The 23,518-nt window shown below is 41.8% G+C and overlaps 1 protein-coding gene across 1 annotated transcript in view; it reads left to right on the top strand.

Annotated features, from left to right (window-relative positions):
* The window catches only part of COX20 (cytochrome c oxidase assembly factor COX20), a 131,295-nt gene that overhangs the window by 61,036 nt on the left and 46,741 nt on the right, over nucleotides 1-23,518 (top strand). The window contains exon 3 of the mRNA XM_069234452.1: nucleotides 18,510-18,573. Within this exon, the coding sequence (XP_069090553.1) occupies nucleotides 18,510-18,573 (64 nt within the window). The remainder of the gene's footprint in view (nucleotides 1-18,509; nucleotides 18,574-23,518) is intronic.

Here is a 23,518-nt window from a genome sequence, read left to right as displayed (position 1 = left end):
AATGTAATACAGGCCATCTATCCAAAACAAAAGATACAAGTCAAGATGGTGATGAAACTACTAGGCATGATGTCCTCATGCATAGCCATTGTCCCAAACGCAAGATTGCACATGCGGCCCTTACAACAGTGCCTAGCATCACAATGGTCACAGGCACAGGGTCAACTTCTAGATCTAGTGTTGATAGACCGCCAAACATACACCTCGCTTCAATGGTGTAACAATATAAATTTAAACCAAGGGCGGCCTTTCCAAGACCCAGTGCCTCAATACGTAATAACGACAGATGCCTCCATGATAGGGTGGGGAGCACACCTCAACCAACACAGCATCCAAGGACAATGGGACACTCAGCAGAGACAGTTTCACATAAATCACTTAGAACTACTGGCAGTATTTCTAGCGGTAAAAGCATTTCAATCCATAATAAGCCACAAACCCATTCTTGTCAAAAGAGACAACATGACAACGATGTATTATCTGAACAAACAGGGAGGAACACACTCAACACAGTTGTGTCTCCTGGCACAGAGAATATGGCATTGGGCGATTCACAACCACATTCGCCTAATAGCACAGTTTATTCCAGGGATTCAGAATCAGTTGGCAGACAATCTCTCTCGGGATCACCAACAGATCCACAAATGGGAGATTCACCCCCAAATACTAAACACTTACTTCCAAAGATGGGGAACACCACAAATAGACCTATTTGCAACAAAAGAAAACGCAAAATGCCAAAACTTCGCATCCAGGTACCCACAAGATCAGTCTCAGGGCAATGCGTTATGGATGAGTTGGTCAGGGATATTTGCATACGCTTTTCCCCCTCTCCCACTCCTTCCGTATCTAGTAAACAAATTGAGTCAAAACAAACTCAAACTCATACTAATAGCACCAACCTGGGCAAGACAACCTTGGTTCACAACACTACTAGATCTTTCAGTAGTGCCTCATGTCAAGCTTCCAAACAGACCAGATCTGTTAACTCAACACAAACAACAGATCAGACATCCAAATCCAGCATTACTGAATCTAGCAATTTGGCTCCTGAAGTCTTAGAATTCGGACCTCTAGACCTTACACAGGAATGTATGGAGGTCATAAAACAGGCAAGGAAACCAACCACAAGACATTGCTATGCAAATAAGTGGAAAAGATTTGTTTATTATTGCCATAATAATCAAATTCAGCCATTACACGCATCTGCTAAAGACATCATAAGCTACTTACTACATTTGCAAAAGTCAAAGCTAGCTTTTTCATCCATTAAAATACATCTCACCGCAATTTCAGCTTATCTGCAAATTACTCACTCAACATCACTTTTTAGGATCCCAGTCATAAAGGCTTTTATGGAGGGTCTTAAAAGAATTATCCCACCAAGGACGCCACCAGTTCCTTCGTGAAACCTTAACATTGTCTTAACACGGCTCATAGGTCCACCGTTTGAACCCATGCACTCATGTGAGATACAATACTTAACATGGAAAGTAGCATTTCTAATTGCCATCACATCTCTAAGAAGAGTAAGTGAGATACAAGCATTTACCATACAAGAACCCTTTATTCAGATACACAAGCATAAAGTAGTTTTACGAACAAATCCCAAGTTCTTACCAAAAGTCATATCACCATTCCACTTGAATCAAACAGTAGAACTACCAGTGTTCTTTCCAGAACCAGATTCTGTAGCTGAAAGAGCACTACATACATTAGACATCAAAAGAGCGTTAATGTACTACATTGACCGAACAAAACAATTGTTCGTTGCTTTCCAAAAACCTCATACAGGAAATCCAATATCCAAACAAGGCATTGCCAGATGGATAGTTAAATGCGTTCAAACCTGTTATCTCAAAGCAAAAAGAGAACTGCCTATAACACCAAGGGCACACTCAACTAGAAAGAAGGGTGCTACCATGGCCTTTCTTGGAAACATTCCAATGACTGAAATATGTAAGGCAGCCACATGGTCTACGCCTCATACATTTACCAAGCACTACTGCGTGGATGTGTTAACAGCACAACAAGCCACAGTAGGACAAGCAGTACTACGAACTTTGTTTCAAACAACTTCAACTCCTACAGGCTGAACCACCGCTTTTGGGGAGATAACTGCTTACTAGTCCATGCAAAGCATGTGTATCTGCAGCTACACATGCCATCAAACGGAAAATGTCCCCGGGAGCCTGTAGCAGTTTGAAGTTGATCTTGAACATTTGTAAATTTGTAAATATATCGCTTTAAAACACATTATGTACATACATATTTACTCTATTGCATGGGAACTATTACTATAATACACAACTCCTACCTCACCCTCTGCGGGGAAAACAATCTAAGATGGAGTCGACGCCCATGCGCAATGGAGCGGAAAGGGGAGGAGTCCCCCGATCTCGTGACTCGAAAAGACTTCTTCGAGGAAAAACAACTTGTAACACTCCGAGCCCAACACTAGATGGCGGGATGTGCAAAGCATGTGAATCTGCAGCGTCTCATGCCACGAACAGATGTACACTGGGTAAGTGACATTTTCCATATATATATATTCTCTCTCTCTCTCTCTCTCTCTCTCTCTCTCTCTCTCTCTCTCTCTCTCTCTCTCTCTCTCTCTCCCCCTCTCTCTCTCTCCCTCTCTCTCTCTCCCTCTCCCTCTCTCTCTCTCCCTCTCCCTCTCCCTCTCTCCCTCCCTCCCCCCCCCCCCCCCCACTGGCCTCGTGCAGATCCCATTTAACTAATTTCAATCTAAATCCTTCATCATTATACTTCAAAAGGAAAAAATGGCATATAATGTGTCAGCGTCTTGGAATAATTTATTCCGCTAATAGTTTTAACGTGATGAAGACCCCTGGTGGGTTGAAACGCGTAGCCAGATACATTATTGCAAGATGCTGACACGTGTGAATTCTTTTCCTTTTAGAGTATAATGCTTAAGGATTTTGATTGCATAAAAAAATATATATACATACTATATATATGTAAAAAAATGTGTGAGTAAGAAGCTCAATTGGTATTTTTTAGGGAAGCTCTTATTAGATTTTTTCACATATCCATTGTATTTGGGCTTATTGTTGATTGATTATAATTATTTAGTTATAGGATAGATCTGCATTAAAGCGATCCATTGTTCAGGGAAATAATATACGCATAAAAGACACAAACGTCCTTTAGGGATCATCAAGGGCCGCAGCTGCGACTCCCAGCTTGCTCCTTGTAACTCCTGGCACTGCCTTTACGGCGCTTGGTTTCAGAGGTAGCAAAATCAGTGCCAGGAACAAAGAAGTAGCTCGTCCTTATGGACGTTGCTTGGGTCTCCACTTTCTTGTTATCAGTCATTTTTTTTTATTACAGTAATAGTGAATAATGATATATTATTCACAATTAGTGTATTAAAACGTGAAGTACAGTTAGCTGGAAAATGACCCTTTTGGTAGCCGAGGTAAGTAAAAAACACATTTAAATGTATGTTGTGTGCATGCTTGTCGGTTAGAGTTTGTTAATGTAAAAGTGTGTGTGTGTGTGTGTGTATGAGTGAATGTGTATGTGTAAGCATGCAGGTGTGATTGAAAGTAAAGATGAAATGGCATTGGATGTCAGTTCCGCTACCCCTGGCATTTTGGTGAATTGATGACCATAATATAAGATTAGTCCTGCATATTTTTTAGTTAATCCACTGGCGACTTGTGACACCACATTATTAAACGTTCTATCCTCAAATGGCTTAGTTAGCAGAAATGATTGTCAATATCACAAAATAAAATGATGGACGGAGTGTTGAAACTTTTCAAACACTCACCCCAGTCACAGATCTGGGTTTAATCCATTGTTATTTTCCTTGCCACGTCACCCCAGTTCAGACCCAGCTATAAGCAAATCAGTCTTGACCCTGCTCCCAGTGCCAAGCCAGGTCCTCCCTGGACAGGATCCTGGACAGGATTCAAGCATCCTGGGACCGGTTTCAGGGTATCACCCTTCATCAGCCAGGCTAGCTAGAATCCAGTGTTGCAACAAGCAAGAGACCCACGTCTGGGGATACCCTAGCCACTTAGGGCTCACAAGGCAGTATCACAAAATAAAATGATGGATGAAGTGTTGAAACTTTTCAAACACTCATCCCCAGTCACAGAAGGTAGGTACTGGGCACTAGTAAAAACGAGTTTCCCAGCTACATAATGGCTTCACTCAACCTCTGGTGTTTGGTGTCAAACACCTCGTTTTAAGTCAATTGTAATGCTAAAGTTCTATATAAAGTGCCTTAATACCTGTACAGTGACAAGGCGCTATGAAAAACATAAAAGAAATGAAAAAATAAAGTGCTACTTAGACCCTCTTGTCCATCAGCCCCTAACTTTTTACTGTCTTCAGTGCACACCTGATTTGGACATACCCACACCCTCACTGAAGACCCGGAGACGGCCAAGAGGAATTTCCAGGTGGGAATGGAAGCCGTTGCCACCTGGATGAGAGAAAGCTGCCTCAAGCTCAACTCTGACAAGACAGAGCTCATCATCTTCAAAAATGCCACCTCAGCATGGGACAACTCCCAGTGGGCCACATCTCTCAGCACCCCACCCTCACCAACTGACCACGCCCCCAACCTATGCATCATCGTCAACTCCTCCCTATCTATGACCTGCCATGTAAACTCCGTCACCTCCTCTTGCTGGCACACCCTCTGCAATCTCTGGAACATTTTCAAATGGATCCCAGCAGACTGCCAAAGGACAGTCACCCACGTCTTAGTCACAAGCAAGCTTGACTGTGGCACCTGAGAGCCCTCCAGTAGCTCCCGATAGAAAAACGAATCACCTTCAAGCTACTCACCCACATGTACAAAGCCATACACAACGTTGGACCGGCCTACCTGAACCACCGTGCCTCCTTCCACACCCCGCCAGATCCCTCCTCTCCGCCCAGCAAGCATTGGCCACCATGCCATGCATACGGAAAACTACTGCTGGAGGAAGGTCCTTCACCTACCTCACGGCAAAGAGCTGTAACAACCTACCCCTGCACCTCAGCCAAAGCCCATTGCTTATCTCTAGGAAGAACTTCCAAACGTGGCACTTCGAATGAGGCTCTGTTTGCTCCACCCCCTCCCCACACCTTGTGACCCACATGGGTGAGTAATTGTGCCATACAAAAACTGATTGATCTATTGATGGATTGATTGACTGGAAAAATAAGGTGCAGTAAATACTGAATTTCAGCCTTTTTTGAGCAGGCATGGCATAATTGTGTGAGTATATGTGTGTTGGCGAAGGGGAAAGGGGTTTAAGTCTACCAGCATACTCACAAGTATACAATGAAACCTGCAAACACTCAGCATGTTTTTGCAGTGGTGATGAGAGACAATCTGGGTGTAAGAGATGTAAATGTTGCATTGTGTGATGAGCACTATCACACCCAACATTGTAACACCCGGTGCTCCCTCACTATGAGTGCTCTTACAGCAAAAGCATTTTCGGACATCCAGCACTTTCACAAATAAGAGGGCTCTGGCACCCAACACTTTCGCAAAACCATTGCTCAATAATATCTACACTTGCTCGGATTCCACATGCTCAGACCAACAACTACACTATCTGCCAGCAAACACTTTCATAATGCCATTGCGCTCCCACATCGAGCACGTCACAACACCTGAAATCTCCGGCACTCAAATTCTATTGGGAGCAAATATCTTGGTAATTCTACTAATTATGATAGCAAGTACACCTTCATAAAGAATAATTAAAGCTAGTAATGCTACTGTAAATGAACACTAATGCAAATTCAGCAACATACTGTTGCTTCTTGCACAGTCATTCATGGTGCAGAGTTAGAATTGTGACAACTGTCCGTGGCGTCAACTCCCAAATTCTGCCTGGAGTGTATATGTTTGTAATTTTTTTCATGTTTAAATAGGACCATCTGTGTGGAAATGTCTGCTCAATACTCCTATGTATTTCACAAACTGAAGTAAATAAATCTATTTTGTTTTGCATCTCCATCGACCATCAAATTTAAATTTACGCAACCTTCTCAGATGTGTCCATAAAATTAATCTTTTGTCCTGACATTTTGTCCTGAATTTTGACCCTATTTCCTGAATTTTGACAGTCACTGTCCTCAATTTGCCTTCTTGCCCAGTGGTCACCCTATACAGGATGCCTTCCATTGCTCTGAGGCTCATTTGGCACCCGGACTGGCAGGAAATTAGTTATGCAAGGAGGCATGGAAGTACTCCCAGGTCAGACACACTCCTAAGGTGAGCTGCCTGATGTGCCTGACTCTAGGAAATGTCTGTGTCATCTTGGTGATGGCAGAATCAGGAACTCTGGGACTGGGTTATACCCACTCCCCACAGGAAGTGGTCATATAGGGGTGTAGTAAACCCACTGGTCAGTAGCCCATTGGCTACACCCTTCCCTCCCTGTAATGCCTCAAAGTAATATTTAGGGGAGCTCCTGGCACCAGGAAAACAGATTCTACTGACCTAAGAAGAGGAAGGAAACCACAGAGCGGTGAAAAGCAAGAACTGAGGAGCAGCAACTGACTTGACCTCAACCCTGCCGCCTGCCTGCTTCCCTGACAATTGCGTCAAAGCTGACTCATCCTGCAGCTGCTCTGCCTCCATAAGTCTGGGAGGTCTGCCAGCACTTTAAGGAACAACCAGCATCTCTCATGGACAAGCGGAGCTACTCCCCTGCACCTGCAGGCACCCAAGAAGAACTGTGAGAGACCTGGACCATGGAAAACCCGATACCAAAAGCACCACTGCACCCTGACGGTGGCCCTGTGTGCCCAAGGCCCTTGAGACCTGAGCCCCCTTTGGGTTTAGCCATAATTACCCCCAAGTCCATATCTGCAGACTCTTTTTTCCGGGACTGCTACCTATTGAAATCAAAACACACCCGGATGTCCTAGAACTGACCGAGGTGGGCTGTTGGTGCTGCCCTGGACTTTGCCCCATACTTGCCTTAACTCCAGAAGATTAATCCTGTAAGTCGCTGCTAAGTACCTGTATGCAGTATATACGTAATTTCCCATAGAATAATATTACTGCTTTGAAGCTAATGCAAGTGTATTTTCTGTATTCTCCAAAACTGCTAACTTAAAAAATACTCACCCAATAATAAGTTATTTTTCTAAATTGGTGTTGAATTGTTGCAAAAAGCGTCATATACCAATGTGCATTTTACATTCCACCTCTCTTACCTCTGATGTTATGACCGGTTTATCCCAGATGCCATCTTGAATATGCAATGGTGCAAATACCACTTTTCAGTTTCCTTTTTGAGTTTGGGAGCTATATGATTCTTCAGGCCCTTGCCCTTTTTATACCTTATATATTTGCATGCTGACAGATGAGCATGTGCCTGTAGTCTCGGTCACTATCAGATTGGGGAATACTATGCTCGATCAGTGACCTATTATGAATTGCTGATGTGGATCAGTCCCATCGCAAGGCCATGTAAAACTTTGTTTATTGCCATTCAAGATGATTGACTGGTGGTCATGTAGCTGGGTCCATAATACACTTGCTCTTGATAGATCAGCTTCGATTAGCATACATTTTTAACAAAGTAGATGGTCCCATGGCTGTGCTCTGAATTAATAGTGGACTGGCCGCGATATTTAATTATGGTTAAGCCTATTAACTTTTATTCACTCATTGCAGGGTATGCTATCAATTGCATGATTTATCGTGTTGGAGAATACGATGTTGTTTAATATGATAATTAGTATGTTGTACAACAGAGGGCTCTCCCGCCACACAACATGCACGCTACATACAGCCTGAGGCTATTTAATAAGATCCAAAATGGCACGCAATTGTCTATCTCGCGTTTCTGCCTTTAAGAAGAGCCAGCGCCGCTGGAGTTCAGTATTGCTTTAGTAAGCTGTGGCGTACACCCAAGTTTGTATGGGAGCGTTATGTGAAAAACTGACTAAGCATTAAACAGTATTGCCTGAGTAAGTTGTGGCTTGTATCTGAGTTTGCATGGTAGCGTTATATTAAAAAACGGATGGATATTAAACACTTACCTGTTTTGTCACCATTGTTATTTAACAAAAAAAATGAGAGACATACTATCAATAGAAAGATTGTATTTATGTGAAGGAACGCCTAATGATCTAATTGCTTCTAATCTAATAAGGTTGTCTACATAATTGAATAGGGTGGCCTACTGTTTGAAGAGATATATACAGGGAGTGCAGAATTATTAGGCAAGTTGTATTTTTGAGGATTAATTTTATTATTGAACAACAACCATGTTCTCAATGAACCCAAAAAACTCATTAATATCAAAGCTGAATATTTTTGGAAGTAGTTTTTAGTTTGTTTTTAGTTTTAGCTATGTTAGGGGGATATCTGTGTGTGCAGGTGACTATTACTGTGCATAATTATTAGGCAACTTAACAAAAAAAAATATATACCCATTTCAATTATTTATTATTACCAGTGAAACCAATATAACATCTCAACATTCACAAATATACATTTCTGACATTCAAAAACAAAACAAAAACAAATCAGTGACCAATATAGCCACCTTTCTTTGCAAGGACACTCAAAAGCCTGCCATCCATGGATTCTGTCAGTGTTTTGATCTGTTCACCATCAACATTGCGTGCAGCAGCAACCACAGCCTCCCAGACACTGTTCAGAGAGGTGTACTGTTTTCCCTCCTTGTAAATCTCACATTTGATGATGGACCACAGGTTCTCAATGGGGTTCAGATCAGGTGAACAAGGAGGCCATGTCATTAGATTTCCTTCTTTTATACCCTTTCTTGCCAGCCACGCTGTGGAGTACTTGGACGCGTGTGATGGAGCATTGTCCTGCATGAAAATCATGTTTTTCTTGAAGGATGCAGACTTCTTCCTGTACCACTGCTTGAAGAAGGTGTCTTCCAGGAACTGGCAGTAGGACTGGGAGTTGAGCTTGACTCCATCCTCAACCTGAAAAGGCCCCACAAGCTCATCTTTGATGATACCAGCCCAAACCAGTACTCCACCTCCACCTTGCTGGCGTCTGAGTCGGACTGGAGCTCTCTGCCCTTTGCCAATCCAGCCACGGGCCCATCCATCTGGCCCATCAAGACTCACTCTCATTTCATCAGTCCATAAAACCTTAGAAAAATCAGTCTTGAGATATTTCTTGGCCCAGTCTTGACGTTTCAGCTTGTGTGTCTTGTTCAGTGGTGGTCGTCTTTTAGCCTTTCTTACCTTGGCCATGTCTCTGAGTATTGCACACCTTGTGCTTTTGGGCACTCCAGTGATGTTGCAGCTCTGAAATATGGCCAAACTGGTGGCAAGTGGCATCGTGGCAGCTGCACGCTTGACTTTTCTCAGTTCATGGGCAGTTATTTTGCACCTTGGTTTTTCCACACGCTTCTTGCGACCCTGTTGACTATTTTGAATGATACGCTTGATTGTTCGATGATCACGCTTCAGAAGCTTTGCAATTTTAAGAGTGCTGCATCCCTCTGCAAGATATCTCACTATTTTTGACTTTTCTGAGCCTGTCAAGTCCTTCTTTTGAGCCATTTTGCCAAAGGAAAGGAAGTTGCCTAATAATTATGCACACCTGATATAGGGTGTTGATGTCATTAGACCACACCCCTTCTCATTACAGAGATGCACATCACCTAATATGCTTAATTGGTAGTAGGCTTTCGAGCCTATACAGCTTGGTGTAAGACAACATGCATAAAGAGGATGATGTGGTCAAAATACTCATTTGCCTAATAATTCTGCACTCCCTGTACATCTGGCAAGGTTTTTGCTTCTGGTTGTTGGATTGCATGGGAGATGTTTGTTAGGTACTATTGAAACATCTACCTGGTATATTTATTCTGGCCTCCATTAATGCATGTTATTAATATGTTGCTACTTAAGTTTCAATAAATCACCCAAGTAATGCGGACAACTATTGTGACACATAGAAGGATTTTAACTTGCAGACTGCATTTCATGAGGCCCTGCATTTATTTTCACCTTTGAAGTCTGATTGCCTTATTAGGTGTGCCATCACTTATTATTAGGTAAGCAGTACTAATTCTTTGCAACATTGCATAATTTATTTTGGTACATCCTGGTTCCGTTCCATATTATGTTTTTAAATAGGTATATTTGGTTTGTGTTTTCATTTTTAGGTGTCTCCTAATTATAATTCTTGGTCCTGATGATGACCTGTCGGTAAAGGTGTTACCTCAGCGGTCGAAAGTTCGACATTAGCAAATGTGGATTGTGTATGATTCTTCCTTGGTTTATGTATACCGCGCATCGTTTATACCTTCACAGCCAAAAATTTGTATATAGTTGTAAATATCACTAGTGCACAATAAATTTACTCTTTCACTTTTCAATGCACCGTTTTTCACTTCAGGAGTATATATATATCCTAAAATATCCTCTAAGGATAAACCAACCCAACCTCTACAGTCCTTCAAACAAATATCCCAGGGTGAATTTATGGATTTGGTCAAAGCAAGCAGACCTTCCGGTTGCCCTTCTGACCCTTGCCCACCACAAATCTTCAAGAACATTCTTCTATCTACTTCTGCTGCTACACCTGTAAGAAGAATCATCAACAACTCTTTAACTTCAGGAACTTTTCCTGTAGACCTGAAAAAAGCATACATACGACCATTATTAAAGAAAACAAACCTAGACCCGCTAGACCCCAACAACTACAGACCAATCACAAATGGACCTTTCCCGGGCAAATTGATAGAAAGAGCAGCATTCGCCCAGATGTCACAATTCATTGAAGACAATTCTATACTTTCAGACTTCCAAACTAGATTCCGCCCAGGAAGAAGCACTGAATCAGCACTCGTAGCAATCTAGGATGATCTTAAAAACACAGTTGACCGAAATGGAGTTGCTGCACTACTTCTCCTGGACCTCTCAGCTGCTTGATACGGTTGACCATGACACCCTAATTCAAAGACTCCACGAAGCCGGCATACAAGGGATTGCTCTCGACTGGATTACTTCCTATCTCCAAAAAAGATCTAATATCATCCACTCGCCCCCCTTCTTGTCCGAACCCTACCTCACAAAAGCACCTTTGCTTTTCAACATCTACATAATCTTTACCAGAACTGATCAATGATTTCCATCTCACATGCTACAACTATGCAGATGACACACAAATACTACTTAAATTAGAATGCCCCAAAAACATTGAAAACTCAGAAATCTTCAGTTGCCTCAGAGCCGTTGATCAGTGGATGACCTGGAGCCATCTCAAACTAAATACCTCTAAAACAGAAATACTAATATGTGGTGACTGGAAAAATTATGACCCTCTGTGCATCTGGCCTGACGATCTCGGACCATCTCCTCAATTATCCAAGGAAGTTAAAAACCTAGGAATCACCATGGATTCCAAGTTAACTATGAATGCCCAAGTGGACAAATTAGCACGAACAAGCTTCATCACCTTGAAGACTTTACAACGCATCTTCCCCCACCTCGGATTTCCACACAAGATGCAAGCTACTATCTCGCTTGTACTATCCAAACTGGATTATGCCAATGGCCTCTACCATGGATCATCTCTATCTATTATGAAAAAACTACAACGTATCCAGAATTCCGCAGCCAGGCTACTATTACATGTAAAGCCGCAAGTCCATATCTCCCCTGCCTTGAGAGCACTACACTGGTTACCCGTTGCCAGAAGATGCACTTTCAAACTGCTTTGTATCACCCACAAAGCTATACATGGAACAGGACCGCTTTTTATCAGAAACAAAATAACCAAATACATCCAACAAAGAAAACTCCGCTCAAGATTGGCACCCCGCCTTAGAACACCACCATACAAGAAAAAGACTATAGGTGGTACATCCTTCACCGTTCAAGCAGCCAAACTATGGAATTCATTACCCTCAACTATAAGAGCCACAGATAACTTTCTTGTCTTAGAAAACTACTCAAGAGTTGGCTCTTTCCTTCATAACCACCATATTCAAACAACTATGGACTGCATATGCCTATGTTGATAAATATTTTTTTCAGATTATGTGTATATTTCTAGTTATGTATAGTTCTTTAGAAAATATGGATTGCTACTATGTCATAACAATAAAATACACACACACTCTTTAAACCTGTTTGACTAAGTATATTTTACCCATAGTTCTAATTATGTATTGTATGTGCATATGTGTGTGTATTCATGTGTGTTTGTATGTGTGTGTATATATATATATGTATGTATGTGTGTGTATATGTTGTTTCTGTGCTTGGAATGTTTGTAGGTCATTGCATGGCTCCTGGGTGGGTTGTTATACCAGATATCTATGAATTCCTGCTCTCATCTTATCACACTTATCTACCCATCATCATATGTCATGTCTCTATCAAACTATCCTCCATTCTCACTCTGACTCATCCCAAATCATTTCTACTACTTTCATCTCCTAAATAACTTTGCCTAAGCTCTTCCCTCCGCTTCCACATCTAACTCACCAAACCTCACTCTACTACCGTGACCTCCCACACAACCCTACTAAATTCTCCCACATGTATCTCACCCTGCTACTATGCTCTCCCTAACCCTTCCACATACTCTTCCCTCCTCATCCCAAGCCTTTGGTTTGAGTAAATTAAGGAGATACTCGCAATTAACACTTCTGGATTTCTTTCCTCCTCCACCCCTCCATTACTCCAGTTAATCTAACTAACAAACTCTCATATCCGCCGCTCAAATTAACTCATAATAATACTAAAACTGTACTCATTATTTCCTGATACTAATCCATCACTAATTCTTGTTGGGTTCCAGAGTAGTGTGCTACTCACCGAAAAGTATGATTAAAATACTATATATATATATATATATATATATATATATATATATATATATATATATATATATATATTCCAACGATAATTGCCTTCACTCCAGCCTCTTATTACGGTGAGTCACAGGCGGGGCGGCGACCCCTCATAAATCAATCCAGCGTTAGCAGATCATCACACGATAAATACCCGGCAATGAGAGGCAACAAGCTAGGACTCAGTTCTCTTTTCTTTTGTTTAAGTAAAGCACGTCTTTTTGCACTGAGTCCTGGCTTGTTGCCTTTCATTGTGAGGTATTTATCTTGTGATGATCTGCTAATGCTGGATTGAAAATAAATTGAGAGATTTTGATGCAGTGAATTTTCTAATAGCCTCCTCTAGATGGGTTTTTAATTCGTAAACTGCCATTGGAGTTGAGGTTTACACTTCCCCCGCAGGGACAATTTTTTTTTTGGTGTAATTTTGGACTCTCTGCACAGCATACTTCTTTTTAGTACATTATATAAAAACTAGCTTCCCCATTATGCATATGAGGAAAATTGTTCTTGGAAATTAGAGGTGTGTTTCGAATATTGCATCAAGAGAAAACTGACAAACATTTACAAAAACAACCTATTGCTCTTTGTAAAAGGAAATGGTACTTGGGTAATACAGAATTAGAGGTAGTTAATGGGTATAAATATTTAGGCATGTGATTTGGAAAGAAGTTGCAGTGGATAGAGCATATGGAATTCCTACAAGCAAGACCACCTTCCTCTGTTTGTGGGCTCAAAGAATGTAATAAAGAATATGGTGGGCTATCTTCAAGACTGGTGGCATCATCCTGCTTTCCTATAATTTTCCCTCAGTTTAAAAATTTGATTGGGTTTTTAAAAAGGGCAGATGTTTAAAAAAGCTTCTGCCTCTGTTGCCCTCTGCAGTGATTTAAGCCATTAGAACGGAAACTGACCTAACTGTCTGGAGCTACTTAGCCTGTGCCGATGTGAATAGATTTAGAAGTTGTATCAGAAATGGTGCTACCCAAACAATTGCCACAATGAGTCAAAATGAGAAAATGCATAGTGAATTAGGATGGGCACAAAATATCAGAAAGACTTCCAGTGAGATAGGTAATTGGATATCGTAATAGAAAATATTAATTTACAAGTAAGGCTACCCAAAGTCAAGCTGCGAATATAAACTGAAATTTATGCCAGAAAACTCATCTGTGGTATCTGAACGATAATGTATCTACTCCGTTGTTGACACACTCCTGACAAAATAGTGAGAAGTTCCCATATATTGATGCCCTACCAAATTCTGCCATAAGATTTGTTGGGGTGAATCCAGTCCTTTCATGTCCTTCTGCAAAGATGGTACTTTTAGATAACAATAGAAATTGCACATGTGGTTTGGATGTAAGTTGTAATGCTTTACATATTTTATTAGTTTGTGGTTAAAATCAGCACAAAAAACACCTTTAAGGCTGCAATATACGGAATGTGGATTACTAGATTGAAGGCAAGCTGCAGAATTTTTATTGGATCTGAGATATCTAGGTGTGACCTGTGCACTAGGGAGATATTTATTAGCTGTGAAGGATTTTGTAAAGAGGTTTAACTGATTGGATTTTAACTGTTATGTACTCATAGGTTTGTGCAATGACATTCATTATCTAGGAAATCTTTTAGTGGTTGTTTCATATATTGATTTTGTGCATGTATACTGGGATTGTTTGAAGACTACAGTATCAACAAACAAGTTTTTTGACTAACTGACCAGAGCAGTGACAGTGCAAACAGACTGCAAGCTCAGTCTGTCAGAGTCACCCCTTTGGCAGGTCAGAGCCTTCCTTCTAAATATTAATAAGTCATCCCTAAGCAGGCCATAAGGCAGTGTTCATAGTATTCTAAAGTAGGACATGTAACTGTTTAATGCTACCCACGTCCTTACAATGAAAAAGCCCCCAAAGCTATTTTAACTGTAGCAAGGCAGGCTGTTCCATAGGGAAACACTGGGTTACACTGTTAGATTTTCTAATGCTATCTTCGACTAGGAAAGAGCTAGAAATATCATTGTGGACTCTTTGTGATATTTATTAAAAGCCCAATTCATTGGTGAAGTTAGAGTTTTAATAAATATTAAGGAAAATTTACTCTTAGAAAGTTGACCTATCCGTGCCTAAAGCCTCAAAAGGGGGGTGTACATTTAAATTAGCCTCCACCTGCAGCCCTCTGAGTGCTTAACCTTGGAGTAGGTGTGAAAAGAGCAGGAGAGAAAGCTTTGGTTGTAGCAGATGTTTCTGTTCCTCTGGCAGGATGGCCATGTTGTCATTGCCAAGGAACTTATTTTACTTCGACAGGCCTCTCTTGTCACAGGCAGATGTCATATGACACTTGCATAGACCCCTTCTTTCTCTCCCCTGTCACTCACGCTTGAATCGCAATGGGAAGGGAGCATCCCCTAGAAATTGTTTGAAATTATAACAAATGAAGCGTTGCTCATTTCTGTGGTCACACCTCTGGGGTCGGCACACAGGATCTGAAAAGGACGGGAAGGATTTCACCATCTTGGATTTAGGCAGGAAAGAGGCACTGTATGGTTGTTTGCAGTAGGGTACACAGGAAATGCTGCAAAAATGTGTGGGATAACCCCTAGGAACTTTTAACCTATTACTTAAGAAAGAGACAAGAGTCATCCCCACCCACATGCTGGTGTCAGGCATCAACATGGCACCTTCATTGCCCTCCTCAGTACACTACTGGACCTGTGAGAGATTAGAAGAGGGCTTACCTGCTGTCTGAGAAGAGCCGTGCAGTGCTGGACCCTCTCTCCCTCTTGTACCCAGGATAAAGAAGTGGGCTCCAAGGGTCATAAGGCTGACCTCCATTATGTGATTAAATATGGTTGCGAGTTTCATAACCTTTCACCCTAATTTTCATATCATCTAACGAGTAGTTTATAATAATTGTGATAGTTCTGATACACTTGTAGACCTGAATTACTTAACAAATAACTATATAAGTGGGAAATACCATCCAGTGTTTGCACATATTAATTTGGGCTATAGGGCCAGAGCTCTGCTTTATCAACTCCGGTACATAAGAAATTATCTGACAGGATTGTCTGGAGCTAAACACTCTTGTCAAACAGAGCATAACTCATTAGAGAAGGAGTAGAGAGACACCGGTCAGTTTTCCTGTCCTCAAAAGAGGATTTTTTTATTTTTGGGGATAAGGATATCTACTGGTTGTGAACCAAGTAATATTGGGGTAAATACAACATACAGGCACAGTTTTTAGATTCTGACAAATAAAAACCTCTGATTAAGCCTCTTTGGGCAACATTATTATATTAAGCAGAGCACCATATTTCTTTTCAGTTATTCCCATCAAGAAGAGACATCTGGTTATCTGGAATTATAAAAACTTTGCATAATGATTTTTTCAAATAATTGTTTAAAAGGGTAAAATAATTTATGTTTTGGATGTGGTCTAATTATATTGAATAGTCTTTAAGGCTTACCATCTCTTTGACCAACTCCTAAAGTATGAAAATATTATCCCATACAATCAAGGAAGTCAGTTCCTGATGAGCTTTTATTATGAGTATTGAAAAATTGTGCCTGGAATTTTAAAGAGTTTTAGTTTGATGCTATTCTATGAGCTGTAGCTAATTTATTTAGTCAGTAGCAATTCTGAGTATATTTGCAATGGGGTGTTCAATAAAACCCTTACAGTCATTTCATTCAAATTCTTCAGGTAAATTAACCCTGTAAGTGCAGGCGTTGGCCAACGGCTGCAGCACCTTCACAGTGCATCTGGCAACCTTTGGCCGATACTGGAGAGGTACTAAAATGCCCCTCTAGTGCTATAAACCTTTAATTTTTTTTTTTTTTTTACAGCAGGCTGCTCGGGAACAGCTTCCCTAGCAGTCTGGTTGTTTTTGTTTTCCTGTACTGCTGATCAGCATGCAGGGCTCATTTACATTGTTACAGAAAAGTGAAAGTAAACAAGCTGATGCCATGCCCGGGGGTATATATCAGCCCCCCAAAGCACCGATTCTCATGGGAGAGGTGTCGTTAGAAAGGGTTAAATCTCCCCTTTCCAATGCTACCTCTGCCCAGTGGATCCCTGCTTGGGGATCACCACAGGAGAGTGATCCCCAAGCGAAGACTGACCCACTGGCCACCAGGGATAGGGGAGTGCCCCCTCAAGCAAGGGTGTGTGTCCTCTCAGCACATTTAATTGCCACCCAATGAGCCCTCCCAATCTTTACACTAGACACCAGGATAAAATGTTTTTACTTAAATAGAGGGGTGAGGGCTGCCCAGTATGATAGCCATGTTAACATGATCCAAAAATAAGACCATCAGTCTTGGGGGAAATTACCCCCTCTGTCCCATTTGTGGGGGGTAGAAAGCCCACTAGATGCATATAGGGGTAGGGGCTGCCCAGCATGGGCATGGCCATGCCACAACCCCAATTAAATGGGGCATCAGTCATTCCAACCCCCAGTGCAGATGAGGTAATTACACCTGAAAACCTAAATATGGGGGTGTGGGCTGCTCACCATGGCCATACTCCCACCCCAGCTAAGTGGGGCATCAATCTTTCTGCTGGTGTTATCACCAAACTGTCCCAGGAGGGACCGGGGGCACGGGGCAGAAAGCCCACTAGACACCAGGGAAAGTGTTTTTTAGGTGGGGGCTGCCCACCTTGGGCATGTCCCCATTCCAATCAAATGAGGTATCAGCCTTTCTGCCCCCCTCCCTCGGGGTGACAGACAGAGATAGTTACCCCTAATCTGCCCCCCTAGGGGTCAGAAAGCACATAAGACACCAGGGATTTTTTTTAAAAAGGAAGAAATGTGGGGGCTGCCCACTATGGGCATGGCTATGCCCCCACACCTGAGCTAACAGTCTTTCTAGCACCCCCAGGGGGTGGATGGGGGTTGGATGGAGTATTCTGTTTTTTGTGCTTTTTGTTCCTTCCATTTATAACATTGCTGTGTCTCTCAGTTAAGCTGATATCAGAAAAATATAGGCATGGCATGGCTATGCCCCCACACCTGAGCTAACAGTCTTTCTAGCACCCCCAGGGGGTGGATGGGGGTTGGATGGAGTATTCTGTTTTTTGTGCTTTTTGTTCCTTCCATTTATAACATTGCTGTGTCTCTCAGTTAAGCTGATATCAGAAAAATATTTTGCTACGATGTTTGAGATTGTGAGGACACTACTCAATACTAAGAGCTTATGTGTGGTCTCTCACATAAAGAAAAGTTGTTCTGAGTAAAAATACTTTTTGCTAAATTTTATTTTGATCAGAATGCCTAAACTTTGATATGCTCTTATATATTGCATTGAAGGTGTAATAGAGTGTGATGTTTGGAATTTGTATACGATGGCCACATTTTAGAAGTATATATATATATAAATTCCTAGCTTGATCATGGAAAAGTGACGAATATGATTTACTAAACCAAGCCATGCTTTCTTTTTCCCATGCTTCGTGTGCTGTAAATATTATGTTCATCTACCATAAAATCAATAAATAAGATGTCAGTTAAAGAGAAACATGGAAACACTTTATGAATTTTGTACATGTGATAAAAGTGAGTTTTCAGGACAAAGGCAGTCATTTTTTGACAGTATATCTCTGTAGCTTGGCAATTTGGGACAATGACATGTAATTCCAATTGCTTTGAATTCTGTTTTCCAGGCCGAGTCAGACGATCCTGTGATTTTGGCGTCGGAGGCTTTATTTTCACAACTTTAGCATGTTGGTAAGGAATGGTTTTGTTTTCTACTATGTTTTTATTCAACAAAGTATGACCTCTTTGTAAAGGACTGTGGACATGTTTGAAAAACAGCCATTTTCGTGAATCAAAAGTTTTTGACAAATAACATTCAATAGTGTGCTTTAACAAAATTTCTTCAAAGAACGCAATGATATTTTACTACTGTACTGTGCTTACCTTTCAGTGTAAGGTCGCATGCTGTGTAAAGCTGGTGGCACTGAGCAGATTGCGAGCAACAGGATTTTTATTCATATGCTCATGAGTGGGGCTGCTTGTCTAACTCAGCCAGGTATCTGCACACCAGTAGTACTGTCCCTAATAGAATACAGATTAAATTACCCTACTAAGGCTTATAATTCAGTCAGCGATCCAAGACGAAATATCCTCTTTCTCATACTCCAAATGTCCTGTACTAAAGGGAAGTAGACACTGGTGAGCATCACAGTGCTGATCTTCCCAGACTACACTGCTCAGGTACAGCAACATCACTCTTCTTTTCTATTCTGTTATGAGGATTTGCACAGTGTGCTTTCAACTGAAAGTGTATCCTGATGTATCCTTGTGCTGAGCAGGTGTGATAACTAGGCCTGGGGGGACAGAGAGCTGTTTGAAGAGCTAGGTCTTCAGCATCTTGCGAAACTCAAGAATCAAGAAGGCTCTGATGTATAGTGGCAGGTCGTTCAATGCTTTAGGAGTGATGTATGAAAATGCCTGCCCACCAAATTTGGTGTTGGGAATTTGTGGGATGTGTGCAAGTAGGAGTCTGGCCAAGTGGAGCTGTCTGGATAGTGTGTGAAAGTAAAGGCAGCCAGGATAAAAGTGATGACAGATGGGAAGAAGACTTCACTGACCTCTAATGAGAATGGGATTGGTTGGACTTCTTCCTGGGGAGAAAGGATGAGACTCCACTGGGTAGGACATTCAGCTACTGAAACAAAGTAAAAAGGAGGCAATCTACACTACGCAGCACTAAATAACCTTCACACAACCAGATGAGCGGAGACGGGTGCTGCAGTAGTGGCAGAGTTTGCACACTGGTCAAACCAATCCCCCAGCAATAGAAAACAATCTCAAAGGACCTTTCTATCTCATATTCAGACACTGAGAAGTGTATACAAGAGAGGCCTGACTTACCAGCATTGACTCCAGAAATAGCAGACTTATGGGGCACTGTCCTAACTACTTCCCTGTACTGCAGAGGATGACCCCTGACAAAGGGAAGTCTAATGATGTCCTTATGTTTGCATGGAAAGAGAGCAGCTGACCTGTCTTGGGATCAGGAGTTGGTTATAGAGATTTGAAAGTCTTTTATCAGTGATGTGCCTGTGGGAATGACTCAGTGCATGACTAGGATAAGGACCTTGTACACTTTAGGGCTGCAACAAGTGGGAAGCGTTTGGGACAGCACAAACAGGCTGGTAGATGACCATAGCTTACATCTTCCCAATGAAGAAACAATGCAGTTATATGTTCCTTGACTAGAATGTTAGGGGTATTGGCATGTTTCAAAATACATTCCTACTCATATACCGTTAATACAAGAAACACATCTCTAGCCTCAAAATGATTAAACTGCAGGGGAGGTGGCAGGGGTATTACTAAGCTACTAAATACTCATCATACACCCAAGGTGCATTAATATGGGTGCATCAGAGGGTCACGTTTATTGCATTTGATATCAGAATTGAGAAAGAAGATTGATTTGTACTAACCAAATCCATGGGTCAGAAGTGGTCCTGGGTCGTGTATATACTCCAGACACAGACCAATTGGCCTCTTCATATGTACCACTAACCGAATGGCCCACTGAGTCTGGTGATTCTAGTTCCGTTTTAGATACACCCTTGACCACTCCCAACCACCTTTGACCTGTACTTTGAGGACAGGACAGCCCGATGTGTTGAACACCTGGATGACAAGCTGATGACCAGTGGAAGGTTGACGGCATCTTCATACTGGCAGGAGATGCTTGACACATTCAGCCGGCAGTATCCATTTGCAGTCCAAGACGCATTAGGTTTTTTGAGATAAGCTTCAGTAGATCTCCTACTTTAAAACAAATCCAAGGCCAAAGTCAAGGCGGATTATATAATCTTCTCTACCTATACAGTAGGCAGAGGTATGCGCAAAGGCTGCTCTCTGCCCTTTATGCTGTAATCTCTTGCTAGTATCATGAAAGTTGAGGGCAGGAGCAGAGGTATACACCTGCATACATACTGTTGTTATTCACAGATTAGCTACTGCTTGTCCTAGGTGAAAGCAACACAAAACTGGTGGAAATTATCTTTGTCCTAGAGGAATTTGAACAGATGTCCAGGCTACTGAGTGGATTGGACCAGCGCATTCCCAACATGAAATGGATTGACAAATGTGTCTACAAAACAGAGGTATTAGATTGGAAGCACACTCATTCAGATACCGAGGTATACAAATAAAGTATTTGAGAAATTTCTTAATGACTGGAAGTTTAGGGACAATTCTTTTGGCTCGGAGAAGTGTGGACTTTTTGAAGATGCGACCTGTGTCAGTCTTGGGACACGTGGCACTTCCCAAAATGGTAATGCTGCTGTGCCTGCTCCACCATGTAGTTAATCTGCCTCTACACATTTCCAGTACGGTCTGCTAAGGACTGCACTCATTACTGGTAAAATTAATTGGGGGCAGTAAAAGACAGAGTCTCCTTGAACAAAATTAGATACTTGGTGGCTGAGAGTGGCCTGAATGCATGAGACTAAACTCTGTTATTTAGCCACCCACATCCAATGAAAGGCCCAGTTGCTGAATGTGACCCATTTGAGTGACTCCGGAATTGCCAGTAATAAAGCCCAACGCAATGCAAAACACTCATGTCTGCTGCAGACAGCCTTTATGTCCTGAAGGAGGAGCCAATGAAGTACCTGGCAGTCTGTGCAATATGGCCTGTCCTTGGCACTGATACTTCACTAATAATCAAAATAGTTTCGAAATCAGAAAGTAATTGAATGCGCTGAAGGAAGAATTTTGATAGTCACACATAAGATGACCTGATACCCTTGCCAGAACTCAAAAAATAATGGTCTTCTGCCAGGACACCTTCTCTGGGGTTAGGTATTGGTAAAGACTTTTCAGAAAGAATGGGAGCATAGGGGCGTGGAACCAAAAACAAAAGGTAGTGCACAAGCTGTTTACAATTGTTATGGGTAGTAAATGGGTATCCGGGTTCAATTAAGCCCTTCTAAATAACACTAAGGTAAACATAGAGCATCTGAGAGCCAAACAAATCTCTGATTTAGTTGATAATGACTAGAAGAGGACTGTTGGCTACGCCGCAAAGGTATCTAGTGTTGCATAGGCTCTCATTATTCTAATGAGACTACTGGATTTGGGTGGCAGAATCACTTGCACTGTGGGGGACTGAGTATGAACCCACTACAGGTGACGCCTGTTGGCCTAATCCGGGTTTTGCTCCGGCTAACTAGCAGTGCCTCATCTCTACCCAAGAGTAGGGATGATTGGGCAGCCAAGTGCATGTCACAGTTGACTCCTCAGGGAAATCGTGGTCACTCAGATCGCATCCGTTTCTCTCAGTTACATTAGTCTCACATATACAAGGACAATCAGGGGTAGTATTTGTTTCAATAAGGTTTTAATGAAGCAACTGCATCTTAGATAATAAAGCATGTACCGCAATAACTAGGGTGATGAAGCATGGCAGGATTAAAATTGTGACAAGGAGAGTAAAGCATAAAAATAACGATACCAGATTGTCACCAAAATCATTAAAATAGTTCCTACCTAAGCTACGTTAGAGCACAGCCTACCTGAGCAAGAGACCTATAGTCTACATAAGCAGCTGTAGCAAAGCATTCAGCAATCAGCATACAGTCGTGGTCATCTGGCTGGAATCTCCCTCTAACGTGTATGGAACAGTTTTTATAATAAAACAGCTGATGTTCCAAGAAAGGATCCTTACGTAACAGTGTGTATGTTTCTGTGAACACTAGAGACAAAGCGTCACCACGTTTGCCGGCAACCTATGTTACTGCAGCCTTGAGAAAAACACAGAGTGAAAGAAATGTCTTGTTTAAGAATGCAGTGCTGTCCTAGGCAAAGTACAACTAGATAGAGAAAATAAAACAAGACCGCAAATGAGGCTATTGTTAAAATAATAAAACAAGGCTGAATAAAATATGTCTAGGTTAAAGTGCATAGCGGCAGGCCTAGTTTGCTAAAATAACGTGTATGAAGCTATAACTAAAATGGCTACACAACACTAGAAACTCTTAATTTTAATGCACTCTGTTCATCTACCTACACATAACATATTGACTCCTGGCACAATTAGGAAATTGCATGAATCGGCTATATCTAACTGCTCGAGGTGCACAAACAAATGCTGGCGCCTTTACTATGGCCTGGGAATACTCAAGTGTCAGGGTTCTGGGAAGGCATTTCATGCTACCTCATGAAGACCAAAGCAAGCGATGCTCAAATGACCTGAGAAGTTGCTTGTCAGGCTTGCTTCCATGTCCAAAGAGAAAGGAAGTCTGCACCAGGTTTGTGAATTTAGAACCGTTGATGGCGCAAAGGGTGATGTCATGAAAAAGGCCTTATGACTACACTTATGCCAGTGCAATAGACTGCGATCAAATTGGCCAGTTACATGCGCATGGTGCCCCATCGGGGATAAAAGAGGGGTTGGTTGTAGGAGACCTGTTGCCTATGGGATGAGATGCTACTTATATTTGTAGCAACGAAAGGAAATGATGACAAACCGCTCTAAATGTATACTGCTACCTAACAATACTCTGAGTATTGACGTTTGTTAATTTGTTACTGTAATAGTGTGAAGAGACAGTTGGGGTCTAATAGAGTGATTCTGCATATGGTTTAGATCTGCACACTAGCAAACCCTGTAAGGAGGCTTTCTTCCTAGTGCCGACCTCCAGGA

Source organism: Pleurodeles waltl, chromosome 5, assembly GCF_031143425.1.
Source record: "Pleurodeles waltl isolate 20211129_DDA chromosome 5, aPleWal1.hap1.20221129, whole genome shotgun sequence".
NCBI lineage: Eukaryota > Metazoa > Chordata > Amphibia > Caudata > Salamandridae > Pleurodeles > Pleurodeles waltl.
The sequence above is the reverse complement of the archived record's forward strand: the minus strand, read 5'-3'. Positions and strand labels throughout refer to the sequence as shown.